The following is a 23,818-nucleotide window of genomic DNA, read 5'->3' as shown; positions in this document are numbered from 1 at the left end:
CTTTCCCTTGTACCAGCCCCTTTCTTCTGCCATTGTTAGAGTCGAACCCACCAAGGTTATGGTGCCAGAACTAATTCCAATATTGGTATTTAGTTGACTGTAGTATGGCTATTCCATTTAGCCAAACAAAATTTTGATTCGACAAATGCACAATTATTGGAGAAGATTAGCAGGTGAATTGAGCCTGACCATATGGATACATTATGAATATTACTAAGATCTCCTGAAAAGTTTTTCTGTCTATGAAGTGAAACCTATTCAAGCATCAAGAATGGTTGAGTTATATTCCCCGATATCTATGCTTCTACTGGTTTGATATCCATCACAATGAGAAGTTCCCAACTTCGACCGCAAATTAAGAGAGAATTTCATTTACCTCATTTAGTCACTATCTCTATTGCCTGTATAGCATTAGCTGAAAGAAAGGCTTTGTAAAGAAAAAAACAAGAAGCATAGATGGAAAGATGATGATGAGAGTAGAAAGTGGGAAAATTATTGTTGCCGAAGAGATGAGAGGAGTACCTCCTGAAGTGAACTGTCTCTTTGCATTGCGGCTTTGAACTCATCAAAGGTGACTTTTCCATCACTGCTGGCATCCATCCTATCAAATATCTCGTCCAATTTCCCCGGCTCTGTTATATCTGCTGGAAGGCAGTTCTCGGGCAAAGCCTGCTCAAAAAACATTCCATATGTCATCTAGTCTTGGAAGCAGTTTAAACTTTTCAAGCTATAAAAATTGTAAGGGAAGCAGCTTACTCTGAGCATTGATGCCACTTATTCCTTGGTGATGCACCCGGATCGATCTGTATCATACATCTGTTGGCCGAAAAGCAAAAGAAAAAATCACCTTAGCTTGATAAGTTACTTCTTGATGTTGCAAGTTGGAGGGGAATCAGGGAAGAGATCATACCTGGAAGCACAGACGGAGAGCATCATCTCCTCGAGAGTTCCTGAGGCTGGAGAAACCACAAAGTATCTCCCTCATGTCAACTGTTCCATCACGGTTGTTGTCAAATAGATCGAAGATGCGGGGTGCCATAGGGATCAGTGATGACATGTTCATTGCTTTCAGCACCTCCTCGAATTCCGATAGAGTAGCATTATCACCTTTTGCACACCTACACATAAATATATCTCTCGATTAGAATATCGAAGATTGATGATAGGGCAATCAAACTCATCCCAGCTTGAATCTAGAACTTCTTTATGCAATTTAAATGCTGATAAACCTAGAACTCAATGAAAACTGAACTAAAATTTGAGGCAAGAAATAGTTTGAGTACTCACAATTTGGAAAAATATAGCCTGAGTTTTTAAATTTCATCCTCCTTGAGGTCATGTGATCCTAGTAAGGATTTTAACTTTTTGGTTCTTAAGAAAATTGTGCTACTCCACACACTGGCAATTGCTGCAGCACGGAATTTGCGACGGGCATTAAAACTCTGCAGCCTTGAGACAATCTCAGGGTCCATTTGTTCCTCTTTTGCAGAACCCCCTATCACCCAAGGATGATTTAGAACCTGTCACCACATGTAGTATGTTTTTCTTAGTGAAGGCTCTCAATAATAATAGGAAGAGACCAATAAGTTAAGGCTTTGGGCATCATTACATCTTGAGCACTCGGTCTCCTTTCCGGATCAACTTGCAGGAGATCAGTGATCAGTTGTTTTGCTGATGAAGTAATGTTCTTCCATGTCTTCTCATAGAAACTGAAATCACCCTGCACAGCAAAGCATTTGTCTTTCAGAACCATGGAAGTAAGACGAACTGAACAATGAAGCAAATGATCTAGCTTTGGTAAAGGCAAAAATTATCCATACAGCCAGTATCACTTGTTTCTGCCTGTTGGACTGAGCAATGAAAGGCGGATACCTGAAATATGAAAGGAAACAAAACAAAAGACCTAAGAACTTGAACCGAAGATTGGGATATTGATTGCTAACTTGTGGCAACAATACGAGGGGCTACAATTTGAGACACAAGAAAATTAACTCACCCTGAGAGCAGGATGTACAAGATTACTCCCACAGACCACATATCAGTTTTAGAGCTAATTCTGCCTTGAGAAAGAGCTTCTGGTGAGACATAATCAATGGAGCCAAACAACCCAACAACCGGATCAGTGAACTCTTCTACAGAACTCAATCCAAAGTCCATGATCTTCAAGGTAGAATCATCGTTTTCATTCAAGAAAAGACAGTTCTCTGGCTTCAAGTCTCTAGGAACAATATTAGCCCTGTGAAGAGCTCCCAATCCTTCTGCAATCTGCCTAACTACAGCTGCTGCATCACGCTCGGAGTACTTGTCTCGAGCGACAATCCTGTCAAACAGCTCTCCACCAGAACAAAGCTCCCCAACACAAGATGCACACCATTTTGATCTTCATAAACATCATAGAGATCAACCACATTCTGATGCGGCGATACATTTTCTACTATCTTTCTCATAACAAATATATCATTTGAAAGTAAAGCATGGGATACGGAAACCTGCCTCCATGTTGGAAATTTGAACGAAGCAAAGCTTCTCTCACCATCACCGCGAGACCGAGGAATTCCTGATGGTGCTGATGGGCCTAATCTTTTCAATGTCTTGATAGCTACCTGCCTTCTATCTCCACTTGTCTTCATAATACCTCTCCTGACAACTGAGAATCCACCTCTTCCAAGGATGTCAGAAACTCGATACTCATCTAAAGTTTTCTTGTTTCCTGTCCCATGAAAACAATTTCCCGGAATGGAAACTAACTACCAAACACACAACAGAAATGGAATCTTGAAGACTTGGAATTTTCAGACAAAAACAAATAATGGGAAGAACTGGACAGATTGTATTAATCAATTATTAGGGAGAGAAGAGACAAAGTTGAAACGCGGATTCGTGCAAAGATTGACATCACCTCGAGAGGAGTTTTTGCATTAGTTTATGCTATAAACTATGATGAAATTCATGTGGAAACAAGAGATAGGAGCCGAAGAAAAACAGACAGAGACATGGCAACTAAACCTTAATTATTAGTATAGTGAGTTTCCATATCTATCTTCAAAATTCTTTATCTTAAACTCAATGTTTAAGCTTTGATCATCAGGCCATATCATGGAGCGTTTGGTACTATAATTTTGTAATAGTAAAGGAGATTTGCCTCATTGCATAACAAGCTCTCTTCTCTTTTCCTTGTTGGCACAAGGCAAGAGTTTAACATGGAATTAGAGTCATGGCCAATCTAAATTTTGAGGACATTTTCATTTTCACCTTAACCAAAACTTTTGATATTTATTCACTTTTCCAATTTTTTTTATGTGGTTTTGATGGTTAAAATATACATCAAGATTAAGTTTTTTTTCTTTGAAGGATATTAAATTTAATTTGGTGTAATTAAAAATATAGATTCATTTAAATGAGGATCTCGAAATTCAAACTTAAGAAGTCCAGAGACAAAACAAATTTCTTTAACCCTCCAACCTGCCCTTAATTGTACATCATCTCCAATCCTTCTAAAACCTGTAGGTTTTATGGTGCTGTGTTTTGGATTCAGGCAGAAAATTAATATAAGACATATGAAGGGATAGTTTTACAAGAATCTTAGCAGATTCTTGAGCTTGGAGGTGCTTAGGTCTACATTTCTGGCTATTAAACCCGCCTAACTCAACGGTTTGACTTAGAATTTGATTGATTTAGAGCTTGATCTGATCAAAATCTAAATTAGTTTGTGACTCAGTCAAAACTTTTTAACTTAGTTTTTTTTATAAAAAAAATTCAAAATAATATTGTTTTAATTTTAAAAAAATAACCTTTCTAATTTATGACCCGAGCTTTATCCCAGTCGAATCTTATTTTGTATGCATAAAATGCATAATAATGTAAAGAACGGACCATAGTGGAAAATTAGAAACAAGATATGAGAATATTCATTAAAGAAATCTATGTTAAGAATATGTATTTTATTGCTTGAAACTCGTATACATGCTAAACACACATGGAAAGAGAGGTTTTGAGCTTTGGAAATGAGAGGGAAAAAAATTATAAGCTAAGGATCTAATTGCACATAGATTTGCGATGTAGGGATATAATTAAATAATTTATAAATTACAGGGACTCTTATAAATATATAAACACTGTATGCTTCCCTAACCACTCTTGATCCGCTGTTGCCTTGAAAAGGCCACAATTGCATAATTAAGTTACAAAGAGACTTTAATTAGCTATTAATCAAGGAATGATTAGGCCCAGGTTATTTCTATCTGGGCCTTCATCTGCTGAGTGGGTCTTTTTTGTGGGAAGACTTTATGGGCCTACAAGATACGGGCCTGAGGTGAATTAATACATACGCGGTTCACTTTAAATTAGACCCATCAAGCCCAAAATCTCCTCCAGCGTAACAATCACGCGGTGCTTCCCTGACCGTTATAAACATAGGAAACATGACTTCCTTGCACACAAATCTCCTCTCTCTGCTCCTTCTTCCTCTTCCTTTTCTTCTTTCTCTTTCGTTTTGTTTTTAAGGCAGTTTCCCCTGGGGTCAGGGTTTCAGTCCGTCATGGGAAACTCCGGTCCAAGAATTCGGGAGGGCGGGCTCTGGTCGAATAATGTCAGCTACAAAACAATACAAAACCTCCCCCCCCTCTCTCTCAACGCCTACCAAAAGGTATTGATTTATCTCCTTATCACTCTCTCTGTTTTCGTTGTAATTAAATATTAGGGTTTTGATTCCTTGTAATTCTTTCAAATTAAAGATAGTTGGATTTTGGTTCAAAACAACCACCTTTTACACCATTTAGATAGCCATATACTCAAAACTTATGTTACTGATTCTTTTTTGCTTACATTGCACAGTTCTTTGACATGGTTCTTCTTTAATCTGTCACCTTCAAAACAGGTTCTTCATGTTTCATCTATTGCCCTTTCCTGACATGTTCATCACATTTGTTTCCCTGCAGGACAAGTGAACAGCCACCGTTCCCAGATACTGGACAGCAACATCCAAGGATATAACATCTATTGACAGAGCTTGCGATTCAATCCTGGCCTGCTCTACTGCAATCTTAACATCAAATTCTCGAATCTCCGCACCTAGTCCCTTACCTTTTCAATTTTTTTTTGACAATCAATGACTTTTTCAGGGTTTGATGTATGATTAATGGCACTTGCTAAACATCTCAGTTAACATTTTGTTTGTCTCCACCTCATATGGCCACTCCAGGGAACCTGACCACCGCCACAAGGACCACACCTGGGTCAATCCTTTCAACCAGCTCCTCAATACATTGATCTCCGTCTACAGATGCACCTACCGAGGCCAAACAAAAGCTGGTTTTCGAAACTGACTACTTACAGAGCATGTTTTGTCTCGCATTCTATTTCAGTATGCACTAAATACTCTTGGTAACAGGACAAGTAGGATGCTTCTTTGGTTGAGAATAAAAAAAAATGTTAAGTTACTGGAAAGAGACCACTTTTCTTTCTTCCCAACAAATTAGCAGAAGTCATGCATGTTACAACTAGAGAACTATCATTTCTGTTTTTTTAGCCTCCTCTTATTAGCTTCTGCTTCTCTTCAATCCCGTGAATTTAGCCCTAACAAGAATGATATTCCTCAGCCAAGCAGCATGTGGTCTGTGGTGGAGCATGGCCACGAAGAAGGTGCGACAAAAACATAGGCCGACAACGACAAGTCTCTGACAGCCAAGAAGGGGAGATTGCCTTCACCCTCAAAGGATGAGGTAACTAATTCAACCACTCCTGCTTTTAAACTTCTTGTGGCTCGGTTAACAGAATACATTAATGAACTGTGATGTGCTTAGCAAACCAACGCGCTTTATTAGCTTTATCTTTCTATATATGAGACACTGTCAATGTAATCTTTGGTTGTTGCTTCAAGTGTTTTGCACACACATACTCTATGTTTCAGCCTTTGAAAACTACGAAAATAAGCAGCAACATCTGTTGATTCTTCATCGTTTGTTTGGACTTGGGTTGTTGCTATTAGAACTGCCACACTTTTGTCTACCAGTTTGTGGCATCTTTGCTTCTGTTGGTGATAATAGCACATTACACTCTGGAGATAATCAAGGCAGCAATCAACGAGAAAATCACTCCTAACATCAAGGATCAATTCATGGAAATCAAGACGTTATGAGGAGCTGATTAGTTGTGTATATAGAATCTTAAATAGCTTTCCTTATAAGAGCTGATACTGTTATTATTATCAGATTATATTCGATACTATTATTATTATTAGGCTGTAATAGTTTTCCATATAATGCACCATTCTACACCATAAGCTAGTAGCTGTGGTTTCATTATTATCTCTAAAACTCTTCATGGTATCAGAGCCTCTATAGGATTAATCTCCACTTGATCTTATGGCCTTAGAAAATTCTTCCATACTCTCCTTCAATACTATGGTTCACATGGTAACAGTGAAGCTATCATCAACAAATTTTCTTCTTTGGCGCAGTCAGGTAGTTCCCCTGCTGCAATGTCAAAAATACTATGGATATATTGATGGCTCAACCCTTATGCCTTCCGCTACCACTGATTCCACAGCCTACAATCTTTGGAAACAATTCACCATCAACGTTCTTGTCCCTATACACCCTCTCAAAATGGTAGAGCCGAGAGAAAACATCGACATATCACTGAGACAGGCCTTACAATGCTCTTTCATGCAAATGTTCCTCTTAATCTTTGGGTTGAAGCCTTCAGTACAGCAGTTTTTACAATTAATCGCTTGCCCACACCTGTCTTGAATGGAGTTTCTCCATTTGAAATTCTGTATGGTAAGTCTCCTACCTATGAATTATTTCGTATTTTTGGCTGCTTATGTTTTCCATACTTAAGAGATTATACTAAACATAAATTTGAACCCAGAAGTCTTCCATGTATTTTTCTTGGTTACAATTCATCTTATAAAGGATTTTGATGCTTAGATCCTAAATCACATCGAGTATTTATCACTCGACATGCTCGGTTTGATGAAACAGTCTTTCCATCATCTTCATCTCATATGCAGCCTTCTCCTGCACTGTCAGACTATATTTCTTTTCATGATCCCAGTTCCTCAAATTCTCCTTTGTCTAGCACTCATTCTTCTGCAGGTTCTCAGTCCTTACCATCAATTACTCCATCTATACCATGTAAATCATGTGCCTTGGAGTTGCCTCAGAGTCCACCAATTTTGCTGCCTCCTGTGTCTCCTACAATAGCTGAGAGAGTTTCAGAATTGCCTGTTGAGTCTACTTCCAGAATTGAGCCGTTTTCAGATATACCAATTGCACCGGCTCAACATTCTTCTTCAAATCAGAACTCTCATTCCATGATAACTCGTGGAAAAGCTGGTATCTCCAAATCCAAACATTATAATTATGTTTGTCAAATTCCTGCCTCTCCTTTATTATCATCGCTATTAGCTATGAAGGAACCAAAAGGATTCAAAAGTGCTGCTAAATCACCCGAATGGCTAGCTGCCATGGATGATGAAATTCGTGCTCTCACTCATAACCACACATGGGAACTGGTTCCCAGACCACCTGCTACCAATGTGGTTGGATCCAAATGGATTTTTCGGATTAAATATCATTCTGATGGCTCCATTGATAGGTTCAAAGCACGCCTAGTTGCTCAAGGCTACACTCAACTCTATGGACTTGATTTTCACGACACATTTAGTCCGGTTGTTAGAGCTTCTACAGTTCGCATTGTCCTCTCTATTGCAGTAACTCGTGGCTGGAACATACGTCAACTTGACGTTAAGAATGCTTTCCTTCATGGTCTTCTTCAGGAAGAAGTTTTTATGGAACAACCACCCGGTTATATTGACACTTCTCATCCACACCATGTTTGTCGCTTAAAAAAAGCCATCTATGGTTTGAAACAGGCACCGAGAGCTTGGTTTCATCGCTTTAGCAATTTCTTACTCACAATTGGTTTCACTTGCAGCAAAGCAGATTACAGTTTATTTGTTCATTCATCAGATAATGGTATCATTTATTTGCTGCTATACGTAGATGATATTGTCCTCACCGGAAGCAATGCATCTCTCATTGACACCTTCATTCACAAGCTCCAGCAAGAGTTTTCTATGAAGGACCTTGGCAATCTACATTATTTTTTGGGTTTAGAAGTTACTCAATCTTCACAGGGACTGTTCCTAAGCCAAGTGAAGTATGCAAGAGATATTCTCATCAGGGCTGAACTTCATGATTCGAAGCCAATAGCAACACCGATGATTGTTTCTCATCATTTAACTTCTGATGGTCCTCTATTTCATTCACCAACAATCTATCGATCTCTTGTTGGTTCGCTGCAATATCTCACCATCACCAGACCGGATATTACACATGCAGTAAATTCAGTAAGCCAATTCATGCATGCACCACGAGAATCACATTTTCAGGCCGTCAAACGAATTCTTAGATATGTTAAAGGCACTCTCCATTTCGGCCTCAACATCAGTTCATCAAGTCATCTCAATATCTCAGCTTTTTCAGATGCTGATTGGGCTGGTTGTCCAGAAACCAGTCGCTCAACATCAGGGTATGCAATTTTTATGGGTGACAATTTGATTTCATGGACCTCTAAAAAGCAGACCACAGTTTCTAGATCTTCAGCAGAATCAGAATATAGAGCATTGGCACTCACTGCAGCTGAGGTTAAATGGTTGCTCAACATTCTTCATGATTTACGTATTCAACTACCAGCACAACCAACTTTACTCTGTGACAACACCAGTGCTATTTTCATGACTAGGAATCCAGTAGCTCAACGAAGGTCTAGACACATTGATATTGATGTTCATTTTGTTAGAGAATTAGTCTGCAATGGTATATTGCAAGTTAAACATGTGCCATCCACTTTGCAAATAGCAGATATTTTCACCAAAAGTCCATCCAAATCTCTGTTTCTGCTGTTTCGATCCAAGCTTCGCGTGTTGCCAACTACGCTTGACTTGAGGGGGGATGTTGGTGATAATAGCACATTACACTCTGGAGATAATCAAGGCAGCAATCAACGAGAAAATCACTCCTAACATCAAGGATCAATTCATGGAAATCAAGACGTTATGAGGAGCTGATTAGTTGTGTATATAGAATCTTAAATAGCTTTCCTTATAAGAGCTGATACTGTTATTATTATCAGATTATATTCGATACTATTATTATTATTAGGCTGTAATAGTTTTCCATATAATGCACCATTCTACACCATAAGCTGGTAGCTGTGGTTTCATTATTATCTCTAAAACTCTTCAGCTTCCACATTTTTTTCCTTGCAGTTTATGTCCTTTGATATTCCCTTTTTCATAAAGTTTCCGCGTTTGTTTAATCCGATGGCCGAACAGTTCTGGAATCGTTTCCCCCCCTCTCATGCATGTTGCTTATTTGTGACTCATCATGGAAGAAATCACCTAGAAATCTACCATGAGGTGTCTGCAATATAGGTTTCTGTTTTTTAAATGTCATAGACAAAAAAATATCGAAGCCTAACAGTTTGCATCATGTTAAAAACCATTAACCCTTACTGCATGTTCTTCTTTCTTAGTAGTCCACATTTCAGGTGGTTCAATATTCATTAAGCTACTTCCACTGCCAGCATTGCTTTGAAATGATTACATCTGTCTTTGCGCAGCATCACTGAAGACGCATAACTGCCGCACTATCCACCAGGCTCGCATTTTGCTACTACATATGGAGGCTGCCATAACTTTTTGGATGCCTACGGACTGCACCTGCTGGAAATGCTTGTACATACTAAGATACCAGCTTCTTAATTAGAATCCATGCAGCCTTTATCTCCCTCAGTTCTCAGTTTCAAACATGTTTGTTAACGCTATTCGTACCTAATGTGATAGCTTAAACTTATCGTTTAACGTATCAAGTATCGTCCAGCCCTACTTACCAGCTACAATTGCAACGTCCTCATTCATTATTTACGCTTTACAGCCTTTATTTGAACATAGCAAAACAAAAACTACACATTTTGAGCCTTTAAAATTCGTCCCGTAGGGCGCGAGCAACAGATCTACTGTCAGCCTATTTTAGCTATTCCTTCTGCATTCATGATCGTGAGATTCCCTCATGGCACATTCACACATACACATCCTTCTATTTTAAGTTCTACCTTATCATTGTTGCAGTCGTAATTTATTTTTTTCCCATCTATTTCTAAAAAATTCTTCTTCTCTAATTTTGCTAACAGGATTGCGTCAGTGAAATTATGAAGCAAGCAAGACAATCAAATGTTCCAATTGTCATAATTTCAGTGAAATGATCAGACAAATTTAAAAATAGCAGCAATTATCAGCTTGTTGGGATGTGGGGTTGGAGGACTGGAGATTCAGTAGTGATCAAGATTCAAATTGTTCTTTGCCTTTACAATTCTAAGTTTTTGATGTGTTAGGGTCGTGTCACATGTTACCATGCTTATGTTATAATGCTCTCATTACAGTTGAATAATTGATCTTAAGATCGTTAATGAGTTCTAATTAAAAGAGCTTCTTGCTCTTGAGGAAATGCTTAAATATTAATTGTACACTGATTGAAATCAACTTATTACTTCATGTCAAAGAAGCTTGGATTTTCTTCTTTATATTGATGGAAGTTTGTTATACAGGTATGTAAGGCAACACTTATTGCTCTCACAAGGGTATGCCTTTTGTTGCTTTCCTGAATATTGGATGCTAGAATGCCAAATGCACCACTACTTACATATAACTATGTAATAATGTTAAATAGGCTTGGCTTTGCGTTTGAGGAACTAATTAAAGAAGATTTGGGTGAGAAATGTAATTTTTATTTGGATGATGAAGCTCAGGATTTAGAGCAGTTGGTTATTAGCTTTGCTCAGGTAAGAAAATCTTTTCCTTCTTGTTGAATGTGTTAGATTGGAATTAAAATGTGCAATTTGTTACCACTAAGTTCTCAAAAAAAAATTATATCACCCATGTCTTCAATTTGTTGAGATTGCAACTCGTTTCCATGGTGTTATACTGCACATATAGGACTCATTGGTGCACTTGAGCACTTGGTAAACGACCTTATATGTCTGAAAGATGATTGGACTAAAACAATCATTCATTTGGTCATCGAACATGGAATCCATATTTTGATGCATTTTGGAGACAATTCTTCCTTTCTCAATTGTTCTTGAACATTGGATGCTAGAATGCCCAATGCACCACTACTTACATACAATTTTGTAATAATGTTAAATAGGATTGTCTTTTCATTCGAGGGACTAATTAAAGAGGAGTTGAGCTATAATTTTTATTTGGACGACGATGAAGCTCAAAATTTAGAGAAGTTGGCTATTAGTGTCACTCATGTAAGAAATTGTTTTCCTTCTTGTTGAGTGTGGTAGATTTGAGTTAGAACGTGCAGTTTTATCTTAGTGAAAATGAAAATTGTCCAATCAATTGCCTATAACCATTATTAGCTTAGAAAAAACTTTTTGATGATGTTTTTTTCGGTCACTCGACTCTGATTTTTCTGGTTTTAGGGTCCGCTTTAATTTTTTTTAGCTCAAGATGTATATGTCTTGCTCGCTAGGCCCCTTCATAGTCTTCTCCTGGGCTTTTGGTTTTTGTACACACCATGTGTACGCCTTATAACAAGATTAAGGTTTTATAGTAACTAGGTTGGGAAGGAAGCCTAATAATGCTAGGCATCCTTTGGTTTTCTTACGTACATGGTTTTCTAACTATTTCCTCACGATGGAAATCTGTGTAATGTATAGTTTGTGTAGAAAACCTGGTTAATAGATTCCTTTATAAATATGTTATTAGCTCCTTCTCTGCCTGCTCGCACTCCCCTTTGTATGCATTTTTGATTAAATACTTTAGCAACTTAAGTTTTTGAACTTGTAATTTAGCTGCTGAACTTTTGCAATTTTTTTTGCTTTTCGTGAGGCTAGAGGCACGAGGATCTGTTGCAGACTACAACTCAAATGTTGAAAGTTTGCGTAGTTCTCTTACAAGATCTGTCATTGTGCTTGTCTCTGCATTTTTCAAATTTTGAAAGAATCCCTTGTTGATGTTGTTTTATGCGGTGTTATTTTCATCATTGCCTGCACGGGTAGAACACTATTTTTGTGTGGCAGTTCATTTTGTTTTGCTAGAATAAGTTGATGGGTTCTAGAACTTTTCTTATCGAGTGCATTTTCTCTTTAGAGACGTGGTTTTTTTTTTTGTTTTTTCTTGAACAAATCTGGTTGTTTGTCTTAATATGAGTGTTTTTTTGCTTGTTATCGTATTAAGTGTGTATATTTTTGCACTTTGTTGTCTGCTGCTTCTGAATGTTATTGTGTGGTTCCCAGTATTTTAGAATCTTCTTGTTGTCATTCTAGGATCATCCTGCTGTCACGATAAATATATTCCATGATTGGAATGGCATATGAGTTTTTGGCTGTCTAGACATCTGTTCAAGCATATGTCTTTTATATTATCTTTAGGTGGTCTGTATAATGAGAATGACTATTACTGGGAAAAAAGGTTTATACAATGAAGGCTGTGACTTTCCATCGTCAAAAATAACTAATGGGAAGTCATGTTAAAATCTTGAAAGCCAAGGTTTCTTTTCAATATTAAAAAAAAAAAAGGCCATGATAACGAAGGTATTAATAATAATGTGCTGTGAGTCGTTTTGCTTAAATGACGCAACTGAGGTTCATCTTTCGTCTTTGGCTCTTCATTATCTTGATATCCTTACATCCTGCTATCTTGGATCTAGTGATTAGTTGTTTGTCAACAGATGAAAGCTCTGCTTTCTGAACTTAACTTGAAATTGAGAAAACTGCTTGCTGCTATTTGTTTTCAATGGATGGTTTTTGCTGTCACATTTGGAAATCTGAAATTATACTCTGTGTTCTTCTGTTTGTTGCCTTAGCATCCAGATGCTATGATATCTTTTAACCATTCTTTTGTTATATTGGAATAATAATTGCAGATGTTAATAGACGAAAGAAACGCATCAGATTCTTTCATGGGAAAGTTTATGTACATGTATGTATTCATGTATAAGGAACCAAGATCACCAGCAATCATCATCTCCAAGTAGGAGGTTTCATGATGGGATTCATTTCTACTTCTACAGCTATGTCCCATAGATGGCCGAACTTCTCAGCTTCTCTTACAATCTGAATGCCATCAAGACGAGGAAGGAGTGCTGCTATGATTATACCAAGCAAGCACACGCAAAAAGATCCCTCCCCCGTCATGTTGAAGATTGCCCTGTCAGATTACGTCCCAGTTGCAAGCATTAGTCAGTCCATGTATACATTGCTTTTTTTTGTGAGCTTAACTGAAGGGAGAATTTATACAGGTAATATCTACATCTGTGGAAGAGAAGATGACATACCAGTAGCCAACAAACATAGGAATGACATTGAGGATCATGACACAAATGGAAGTTGCAGCAGCTATAGATCCCCAAATAACTGCATAAAAGACCCAATTCCATTGGATGATGTCCATGGCCAAGTGCAGATTAACCAGAATATCCACTTTTTGGAGCTAACAAGGTGACGCCCTGGTTGTCCTGCAAATTTATCTTTTGATCAGCATTCTAAGGGCTAATACATAATATTTTAAACGTATTTGGGGTGGCCTGAGAGTTGTGTAACTCTTAACCCAAACACAGGCGGCGTTAATTTTATTTTATTTTCCTAGTGGACTTTTCTAGGCCTGTTCCTTATTTGCTGAAATCTATCCACCATTTCTTAAAAAAGAAAAAAAAATCATTTTATTTTTGAAATAAAGCTATATGATTCCAGCTACCAAAACTAGATTAAGACATCTTCAGGTTCTTCACCATTAAAACCACATGAAAAAAAATAAAAAGAAGAATTCAGGACAATAAATAGTATCCCTCAACTTTCCTTGAGGAGGACCCATGACAAGGAATCATTGGAATTTGCATTGAATTTTACCAAGTGAATAATAGAATGGTTGGATGGCGACAAATTATATGACTCAGAATATTTATTATAATAATTGTTTGGAGCATCTTAAAGTTTATTGTTTTAACATAAACTGCTTTTATGATTAAAAATATATTATAAAATCCTTTCAAGATTCTTACCCCTTTTTTACATAAAAGTAAAGTTTTTATTCCGATTTAAATATATATATATATATATATATATATATATATATATATATATTGTGTTTGAATTGTTTTGTTGCGTTGATCTCAAAAATAATTTAAAAAAATAAAAAAAACATCATTTTGATGCATTTCAGCACGAAAAACACTTTGAAAAACAGCCGCAACCTCATTTTCAAACATCACTTTTACTTGATATCTCGCAAGAAGCAGAAACTATTATTCTAACCTTTCTCGAGGGTTCCATCTATAAAAATAATTTATAAATAACTGATATTGCACATTATTATTTAGCTATTCAATTATTATTATTTTCATGTTACAGGTAATAAAGCATGGACACAAAGGTTTTTATAACACAATTAATAATTCACTTTATTTTCAATTAGATCTTGGTTTTTTATTAAAAAAAAAGAGAAAGATTTATGTGATATTTTTAGATTTTCATATGATTTTAATAATGATATGATATCTCAAGGATTTATTGAAATATACCATAAAAAAATAAATCAGTAAACACAAATCATAGTCTGTTCTAGATCTTGTAGAGTCTATTTTTGCTTTAAGAAAATGTGTGCAAGCATCTTTGTATGCACACGCTTGTCTGATAATGTAAAGGAAGGCCCAAATTGGAAAATTGAAGACAAGAGATGGGGTTGAAGGAAAGGGTTAAGCCTGCAGGGGGTGAAAAGGACTTGCTCCTATGGCAAATACCTTCACTTCCAAAACCTGCCTAACTTTGACTGGTCTTCTCAGGATTTTCTTTTCCCCATGCCAAACAAAAAGCATGGGACCTGTCTGATATTTTGTCTCCTTGTGTGAATCTTAATCTCTTAAATGTCTGATTGATAATGCCATTGAATGTGTTTGTTTCAATTATTTTTGTTTGAAAAGGTGGTAAAATTGATGTTTTCTAGTTGAATTCTTTATGATTTTGGCATCTAAAACAAGCATCAATTCAGTTTTTTTATAAAAAAAAACAAAAAATACTTTAAAAAACATTTAAACCGAAATTATCAAATCAGTAATTTTTCATGGTACATGTATTTTAAAAAACCATCAATTTAATTATTAATTATCTTTCCAACCAGAAGCAGAACATTAGTCGATTGTCGTTGAAGCTCCTTTCCTGCCTCCAATCAGACCAGGAAGTCTCACACATCTATATACTTGGTGCATGAATTTAACTCCCCGTGTCATGTCTTCCACCAGGACACCCTGGCCTCAAACCTTGGGCAGGGAAGATGGGGATTCAGGGATGAGAGAAAGCTTGGCTCCATGGTAAAGATTTTGAACCCTCAGTAGGAGTTCAACCGTGTATGAGTGTGAATTTGTACACGAAATAGAGAAAACAGAAACAAGAATGATATCAAAACAGCCCTATCAGATCATCGCTGCTTCGAACAGAAAAGAAAGGCATGTGTTTAATGTGCAAAAGAATCTTTCCATCAAGTTTTTTGACCCGAGGCATAAAAGCATGTTAGTGCTTGGAAGTCCTGAGATGCGAAAAGAAGAGTCCATGGTTGATGTGGTAGATACTGTTGCCAGCTTTTGAGTGCTGCTGCCTGCTAGAATTCCACATCTTTCTTGTAACTTCAGCTAACATCCATCAACTCTTCCTGGACTCCACCACTACTTACTTTGTCTCTGCCGTCTGTGTGAGGGTGTGTTGTGCACACAGGAAAAGAAGCATTTCTGTTCAAGTACCTTTAGAAAAACTGGTCAAGTGCATTGAACGAGCCGAGAAAGTGGAGGCATTATAAGGTCACTTTCTAATCATATCTAGCAGGATCAAAAAACAGACAAGCAAGGAATGCAGGGATCTTGCACAAACACAAAATACAGCATAATGTATGAAACCACCATATATTGATATATGTGCACATATATTTAACTACATGCCGATATAAACTTTTCGACAGCAGTACTGAACATGGGTTTGGTCCTTGCCAATTCTTTATTGGCCCTTCTTCAATACTGCATTGAAAGCAACCTAGAAATCCTAGACTTGGCAACATAAAGTAGCAGAACATAAACTCAGAAGTTCACAAACATCTACATATACGAACATATTAAGCTACTAAAACTCCCAAGGAAGAAGTTTCAGCACTATGAAGCAGAAACTGTGTTGGTGATGAAGTTTCACAACTATGAAGCAGGCTCTGTGTTGATGATGACTTTCTTCCCAGAGTGTTAGACGTACCACATGCCAGCATCCTGCTTTGGCATTGGATCCATGGAATAGTCAACTGGTGGCATGGTGAACGGAGAGCCAAATCTGAAGTCAGCAACATTATCATTGACATTGGCATCAAATGCAGAATCAAATGCCTTGCAGTGATCAAACTGCATTTCAGTTGATGGGAAAGCAGAACTGTTCACTGGCATGCTGGTCACTTCAGTTATGTTGTTTCCCATTATAGCCCCTTGGCCATAGAAGCTATCATCAAGCTGAAATTGGAATTTCTGCTGTTGCTGTTGATTTTGACCACCAATAACATTAGCATTCCTAGAATCCAGCTGAAACTGAAATTTCTGTTGTTGCTGTTGCTGCTGCAGATTTTGGTCCCCCATAAAATTGACATTCCTGCGGTCCAGATGGAATTGAAATTTCTGCTCTTGCAGTTGCTGCTGATTTTGATCTCCGATAACATTGGCACTCCCAGGATTCATGTTCTTGTCTCGCTGAAGATTGGTATCATAGAAAGACATAAGATCAGAAATCGATTTTTTCCCATCTTCTGGAAGTCCAAGTCCTGAAACGTTAAATGAAGGGGTCTGGTTTGGAGCTGCTGCCTTAGTTTGGGGAAATGGGAGAGAAAACACAGCTGGTTTGTCACTGTTAATTTGGAAATTAGACATTCCAAATCCCTGAGAAGTGTTAGTGCGGTATGAGCAATTCATTTGGTGATTATTTCTTGCAGTGACGTCGAGAAACCCAAATCTGGAATCATTGTAGGGGCATTGAGGATACTCGCACCTATACATCTTTTGATCAACCATCATATGTGGCTCACCAGCAGGCTGCTTCCTTTTCTGAATGAAACTCATGTTTGTCTCAACATGTTCTCCCTTAATTTGTGGAGCCACTGGCGGCATCATAAATCTATCTCTTGGTCCAGCAGCTGTTGCCATGTTGAAAAGATTGACATCAAGAGGTTTGCAATCCTCTACTTCAACATTGGGTTCATCATCCACTCCTTCAACATCATAATCACTGGAATCGCTGATGATAAGAGAACCACTTCCACCAGCAGACATGGGAAGGCAGCTATCTGGATATAATTTTCGAGACAGTGCTTCTTCCTGATTAATTATTGCCAACCAAGTGGCGCTCTCCTTGGCAGTCATTTTATCCTGTAAACATTTAGACTGACGAACAAGCTTGCGAATCTTGGCAATATCAGGAGACAAGTGCTTAATCACTGCTGTTAGAACACTGACTTTCCAAGCCTTCTTCAGATCATGGGGCTTCTTGTATGGAGGAGGACCCTGATCCTTGGGCAAACCCTGTTGAGGCCACCATTCCTCATTCCCAGTGGGCCACCATGGGGGGGCAACACCTTTCTCCAGGGGGAAACGCCTCTGAGGTGGATCACAGTGCTGCATCAGGGCTGACAGAAGCGATCCAAGAGTTGTATCCTGAAGTTCCTGCAAGGTATGAGGTGTGGATGCTGCTGGACCACAATCTTCACTCTTTCCAGGGATTGCATGGTCTGCTTGATACTTGGAAATAGCAGCAGGCCCATTCCGATCAAACCTGACTTTTTCCTTCCACCATCCCCGGAGATTGTCAGATGCTCCACTCACTGGCTTTCCCTTCTCAGGAATGATCCCATACACAAAACCCTGAGCTTTGCAAACTTCCATCATTTTCAGCATATATTTCAGGATACCATCTTGCGCTCGTGACATCTTCTTCCTTCGTGCTTGCTCCTGCGACTGACGCTGTTTTGCATTATCAACAACTTCCGTATTCTTACTCTGTTCTTTAAGTCGCCTAAGCAACATTCTGTCTCTCCACATCCTCCTCTCCAGCTCGTCCACATCCATCTCTTCATCGCTGTAATCTTCCTCGATTGTTGCCTCTGGTTCGCATTCTGGAACCACATCCATTTCTCCAGGAGGAGCCGAGAAAAAGTCCAGATTGTTGCAAAATCCCATTTCTTCAAAGATTCCCATTTCAGCACACGCCAGAGTCAGCTCGGTTTAAAGAAATGGATGGATGACTAAGCTTAAGATTGGCTTCACCTCTCTTGCGATATCAATCTCCGTGCACAGCTATCGCTTAGAAGCTCACCTATTCTTATTCTTTGCAATTCAGAGTATATGATGCAGGAAGAGGCAGCCACAGCTAAGCTCCTGCGAGCCAAATAAATGCACTTAAATAATTGGTGAAAGTTTCTCCAATACTCTATCTTGCAGTAGATCGTGTACAATGAATCATTAAACTCTGATTTAATGTAAAACACAGAGAGTATGGAATAGCATAGACACCATGAATTAGACTAATACCTAATTACCAAACAATAAAAAACAGAGTAACTGTTTTAGAAGACCGACAAAGCGTATACCCACCGACATACAAATATAATCATATGTCCATTACGGCTCTCTTTAGCTGGACATTTGTAAGACAAACAAAAAAACAAATATGCAAACATAACATACAGCAAGCTTTATCATCAACAGCATCAGAACCAGTTACGGTTTGAAACAAATGAACTTGCTTTTCTCGTGTCAGTGAGAAAAAATAATTCCAGAGATATGAAAACTGCATGATTGTCTCAACCTGATGGTAAATCAATATCACCAAGAAGCAGACAACATAAATTCAAATCCTAAGCGAAAAAACCGCGGATCCCAACCTCCACTCGGACACGTCAATAGGGTGTCTAGGCGGTGGGCTATGTCTTGACATGCCCGACAACTAGTCTTAATTACATCTAAGCATACCTATAATAGCAAAAACAAACCAATAATAATAAAATGAAATTAGATACAATATCTCAACCCCATTTTACATGTCGAGATATCAAGAAAACACAACAATTTTTCAAATTAAAAGTTAGCAACCAACGACTCAGTCATAAGCACAGTTACAAAATAAACAAGAGGGCACCATCTTCACTGATGATCATCATAACATAGAAGCAAAAGTTTTAAGAGGGTCAAAACTATAATCCATATAAACCGTAGATCTACCTGTAACTGGATTTTGTTACATCACTAACAACTAAGATTAAACAGCATATGATTCTCTACCAAAAATAAGAGAGAGAGAGAGAGAGAGAGAGATGTGTGTGATTATTCATAGCTTATTAGACAAAAAAACTTCCAGCAAAATTGCTTGTTAAGTAAGCAGAGAAAAAAGAAAGAAAGAAACTCACCCTTTCAACAATAACAACACTGTAAGTCTTTAACAAAACCAGATGTTAGATCTTTTAAGATGAATTTCAAGCCTTTTATTACACAAACAAGTATAATAAGTCTCCTAGAGCCATCTTTCCTGAAAACTAAGCGGTGAAAGGACACAACGCACCATGAATTAGCAGGGAACCAAAAGGGTCATCACCATGATACATGAAAAGACACTAAGAATCAACAGGATTCCTTTTTCTGTGTGACATAAATGATGATTAATTAATTACAAGATATTGATTGATATCAACAATTAATAGTGTGTACAAAATTCCAGGACAGTACAATTAATAAGCACAGAAGATCAAGCAACATAACAACACTTAACCACGAAAGACATGGTTTGATACAAAATTTAAGGCATGGGATCCAAGATTTATTGATAAATAAAGAAATGAAGAAAAAAATTGTATCTTTACCAAGTTAATGAGTTGTGGATTCGTAAGAGCTGCTGCAACCATTGAAGAAATTAACAAAGTTTCTCTCTTCTACCTTTCTGGGGTTAAGAAGAAGAAGAGGAAGAAAAGGAGGAGGAGGAGGAAGAATCTCTCTTCTCTTGTGTCATGATATTGCTCTTATGCTTACTGTTTAGACAGAGAGAGAAGAAGTAGGGACCTTAAATGCCTTTAAGCCGTTTGGGTTAAATTTTTCTACTGCTACTGTCCCATGGAGAAAAAAAACAAGGAGAAAAATGCAAGGAGGGAGGGAGAAAGGTGGCAAATTGTCTGAGAGGCAGAGAAATGGAAAGAAGTCTATTTGGGTGGGTGAATTTATAGATAACCATGGTTAGGGTGGCTTTCACCGTGGTTAAACCGTGGTGATGGTTGGAGTTTTGGATAATTTGGAGTTATTTATTTATTTTCTTGAGAGTTTGCAAAGAGTTTATTATATTGGGATTTTCTCTTGTGTGCTTATTCACACTCAAAGTATGGTGTTTTATGGCTATGTTGTGAGGTGGACAAATGGGTGTAGATGAAGAAAAAAAAAAAGATTTTGGTGAGGGATGGACTCAAAAGAAGCTAGGCATCATTTTTTTTTCAAGTTTGGTGGTGGAGAAATTTTTTTTATTAACTCTTTGATAACTTTTTTGTTCAAAAGAATGGGGTGCCCATTTTGGATATTTTGAAATTTCTAGCTACATATTTTAGAATTACCTTTTATTTACTTAATAGATTGCATATTTAGATTTTATTTATATTTCTTAACATGAAAAACAAACTTATTTAAAGTAGAATTTTATAAATGGTGTAAAATTTATTTTTTAAAATGATATAAATAAGAATAATGAAAAGTAATTATTTTTTCTTTCTTTGTGCGATTCTTCTAGTTTTTAAATTTCAAAAGATAATTTAAAAGTGAGATTATCATATTTTTTTTTTCTATTTCATTTATAAAATTCTTAGATTAAAGTAAATGAATCATTCATTTTTAAAAATTATGTAAATTACCAAACCAATCTTTCAAACTTTATAATTATTTCGTATTATTATTTAAAGAATTATTAATCTATTATAATTTATTTATTTAACACATAACAATCATATATTAATCTCAAATTTATTATTTCAAGAACAATAAAAAAAACTTGCTCTGATTATTTTAAAATCACAAGCTAATATAAAATTTCCTTGGTGGGATTTAACAAAAGTTGCAAGAACTACTCAATATGAACACGAACTATTGAAATACCCTCGTAAAAAAATTAAGACTCTGTTTGTTTGCTGGAAAGTAGTTTTTTTTTTGGAAAGTGAATTATGAGAAAGTGAATTATTTTTCGATGTTTGGTAGTGTAATAGAAAATAAGTTGGAAAACATTTTTCAATATTTGGTTATGTCATGGAAAATAACTTATTAATATTTTATTTTTTCAAGTTTATTAAAATAATGATGAACAAATCTTACAAATTAAAAAGTTGAATGAGAATGAAATTGAAAAAAAATATAATTTCATAAATTATCACAAATAAAATAAATAATAATCAAAATAATAGAGATCAAATCTAAAAAATTAAAAATTAAAAGATGAAGAAATTAAAATAATAATAATTAACATTTCATAAATTATTTAAAATAAAATAAGTAACAATCAAAAGAATGAGGATCAAATTTAATAGATAAAAAATTTAAATTAAAAAATGATAAGGGAAAAGCAAATAATAATTATAAAAATAAGGACCAAAATTAATATAAAAATTAAATTCTAAGGGATGAAATTGAAAAACAAATATTCAAAATAAAATATATATAGCAATCAAAAGTTTGAGAATCAAATTTGATATAATCAGCAAATAATATGACATTTCTAAATTTTTCACAACTTCCAGAAAATGTTTTCCGCCCAAAATAAAAGGAAAACATTTTCCTGAAAACCAAGCTATATTTTTTTTTATTGAAAAATGTTTTTCGTTGACTGGAAAATGTTTTCTGTTAACTAACTTTTATAATAACAAACAAATACAAGAAAGTTTGAAAAGTGGTTTCCCGAAACTAATTTAGAGAAACAAAAAGTGAATGATGAAACTAATGGTGTGAGTGACTACACCATAAGTTTTCTGGAATGGAAACGGACAGCACTTAGAGTCGGGACGGCTCCCGAACGTGCATGTATGGAAACCTTGCTTCGTGGAAGGAGGTCAAACCTTGATTAATTAATTAATTATATTTACTTGATTTCATAGTTTTTATTTTAATTATTTTATTGGATTTCAGTTTACCCTCTATTTTTTTTTAAGTTCCAAGACAGTCACCAAAATCTGGGCAGGCTGGATATTTTAAGATTTTTAATGCCAGCTTTATAATTAAATTAAATTAAATTAAATTGTTTTGTACACCTTCTAAATTTATGCTTTGCTTGTGACCTTGGAGCCCTTCTTGGGCTTGACAGTTTGCTCTATCTTATCTTATTTTCTAAAATTGCTGGATATATTTTGTACGGTACACTGATTTTGCTATATGTAATCACTATAAAGTTTTTCCTGCCAGTGATTTAAATTAAGAAAGTCATCATTATACTCCCAAAAAAGAAAAAAACAAAGTTTTGATTGTTTTCTATTCTCCTTCAATCGCTGATAGCACACTTGATTTTGGTATAGTTCCAGCTGGTCAATTCAGGAATTTGGTTAATATGTTTCTTGGCCAAGTGAGATGTTTAAATCTAGGCAGGACAATAAAATAATTATCAAAATTCTGATAAATGTAACTTAACTGATCAGGTTTTAAACTTGTTTTCTAGAGATTATCAGTTCGAGTCTTACAAATTTCGAGGCCACTAGAGGCTTACATGGTCGTTAACTTTAGGGCCCGTGTGATTAGTTGGGGTGCATACAAGCGGGGACAGACACCCATGTTAATTAAAAATAATAAAATAATAATGAAATTGCTAATAGTGACGACACATGCATGTTAAATTTAGTATAATATCCAACATTACATGGAATTTCTCGATTTATTAAATTTTCTCAGGTGAATCTATGCGGAATGCCCATGTGAATAATTAGGAGTTAACGATGTTGTTATATATAAATTAAAAAAAATAAAAAATAAAAAAAAAATCAAAGAGAGGTGGAGTGTAGCTGCACATTATTGCTGAAGTGTTTCCAAGGTTCATTGAACCTACACTCTAAGGTGGCGCTTTCCTGCTTTGGTTTCAGTTTTATTCCTTCCAAATTGCTCGTCCACTGTATTTTAATTAATGTTTGTAGCATTAATAATGCCGTGTCCAATGGCTTTTCAAGCATATATTCAAGATTAGACAGTGTATTACACTGATTCAAGACGAGTTTAAACATTAATCACACCTCTCATCCTTTAAAAACAAATAATATGATATGTTTCGGTCAAAACTATATATTATTATTATTATTATTATTCATCAACTACTTTAAAATAGAAGCCAAGTTGCTAGCATTGAATGGCAAGCAAGCCAGGAAGAAAGGATGGCCTCGTCACACACACACATTTATATAGAAATAGAATGATGCTGCGCAGACGACTACATTGGTAACATTCTAATAAATCTGGTCTGCCAAGCAACTCAACCTAACTCGGTTAGAGAATTAGTCTTTATTAGGTTTTAAATTAAACCGAGTAAGAATAAATTATTTCATATTTTATTAATTTTTTAACTCGGTTATAACTTGATTTGATTTTTAAAAAAATATATTTTTTATTTTTATTTTGAAATAATTAAGTTAACTCACTCGAGGTGAGGTGGTGAGTTTATTAACTTAGATTCTAAGATTATGAGCCTGTTTGTTTTGTTTTTTTTTTAAATTATTTTTCTATGTGCTTGGTATTAT

General features: G+C 36.2%; 1 protein-coding gene, 1 long non-coding RNA gene and 1 pseudogene across 5 annotated transcripts; 1 reads left to right on the top strand and 2 right to left on the bottom strand.

Moving 5' to 3' along the window:
• Positions 1-153: 153 nt before the first annotated feature.
• LOC18101278 (calcium and calcium/calmodulin-dependent serine/threonine-protein kinase-like) lies at positions 154-2,896 on the bottom strand (annotated as a pseudogene).
• Positions 2,897-4,440: 1,544 nt separating this feature from the next.
• Positions 4,441-13,662, top strand: LOC112328387 (uncharacterized). 3 transcript variants are annotated; one of them, XR_008059919.1, is made up of 6 exons: positions 4,441-4,645; positions 4,938-5,362; positions 5,598-5,720; positions 9,628-9,742; positions 10,198-10,845; positions 12,942-13,662. It is a non-coding gene; the product is annotated as an uncharacterized LOC112328387 (long non-coding RNA). The 3 variants fall into 3 exon arrangements; XR_002983243.2 differs by having other exon boundaries at positions 4,938-5,720; XR_008059920.1 differs by having other exon boundaries at positions 4,938-5,720; positions 9,541-9,742.
• Positions 13,663-15,949: 2,287 nt separating this feature from the next.
• LOC7490866 (ETHYLENE INSENSITIVE 3-like 1 protein) lies at positions 15,950-20,257 on the bottom strand. Of its 2 annotated transcripts, XM_024606205.2 has the most exons (3): positions 19,940-20,257; positions 19,642-19,718; positions 15,950-18,461 (listed from the first exon to the last, which is right to left on the bottom strand). In XM_024606205.2, the coding sequence occupies exon 3, from the start codon at positions 18,279-18,281 to the stop codon at positions 16,293-16,295; it is 1,989 nt and encodes a 662-aa protein (XP_024461973.1). In that variant the 5' UTR covers positions 18,282-18,461; positions 19,642-19,718; positions 19,940-20,257; the 3' UTR covers positions 15,950-16,292. The 2 variants fall into 2 exon arrangements, with proteins under 2 accessions (XP_024461973.1, XP_024461972.1); XM_024606204.2 differs by lacking the exon at positions 19,642-19,718.
• Positions 20,258-23,818: the final 3,561 nt, after the last annotated feature.

This window comes from Populus trichocarpa, chromosome 8 (genome assembly GCF_000002775.5).
Source record: "Populus trichocarpa isolate Nisqually-1 chromosome 8, P.trichocarpa_v4.1, whole genome shotgun sequence".
Lineage (NCBI taxonomy): Eukaryota > Viridiplantae > Streptophyta > Magnoliopsida > Malpighiales > Salicaceae > Populus > Populus trichocarpa.
This window is presented reverse-complemented; position numbering and strand designations above follow the sequence as displayed.

Excerpts from the sequence above, each read along its gene's own strand:
- LOC7490866 (XM_024606205.2), bottom strand. The coding sequence starts at position 18,281 with ATGGGAATCTTTGAAGAAATGGGATTTTGCAACAATCTGGACTTTTTC.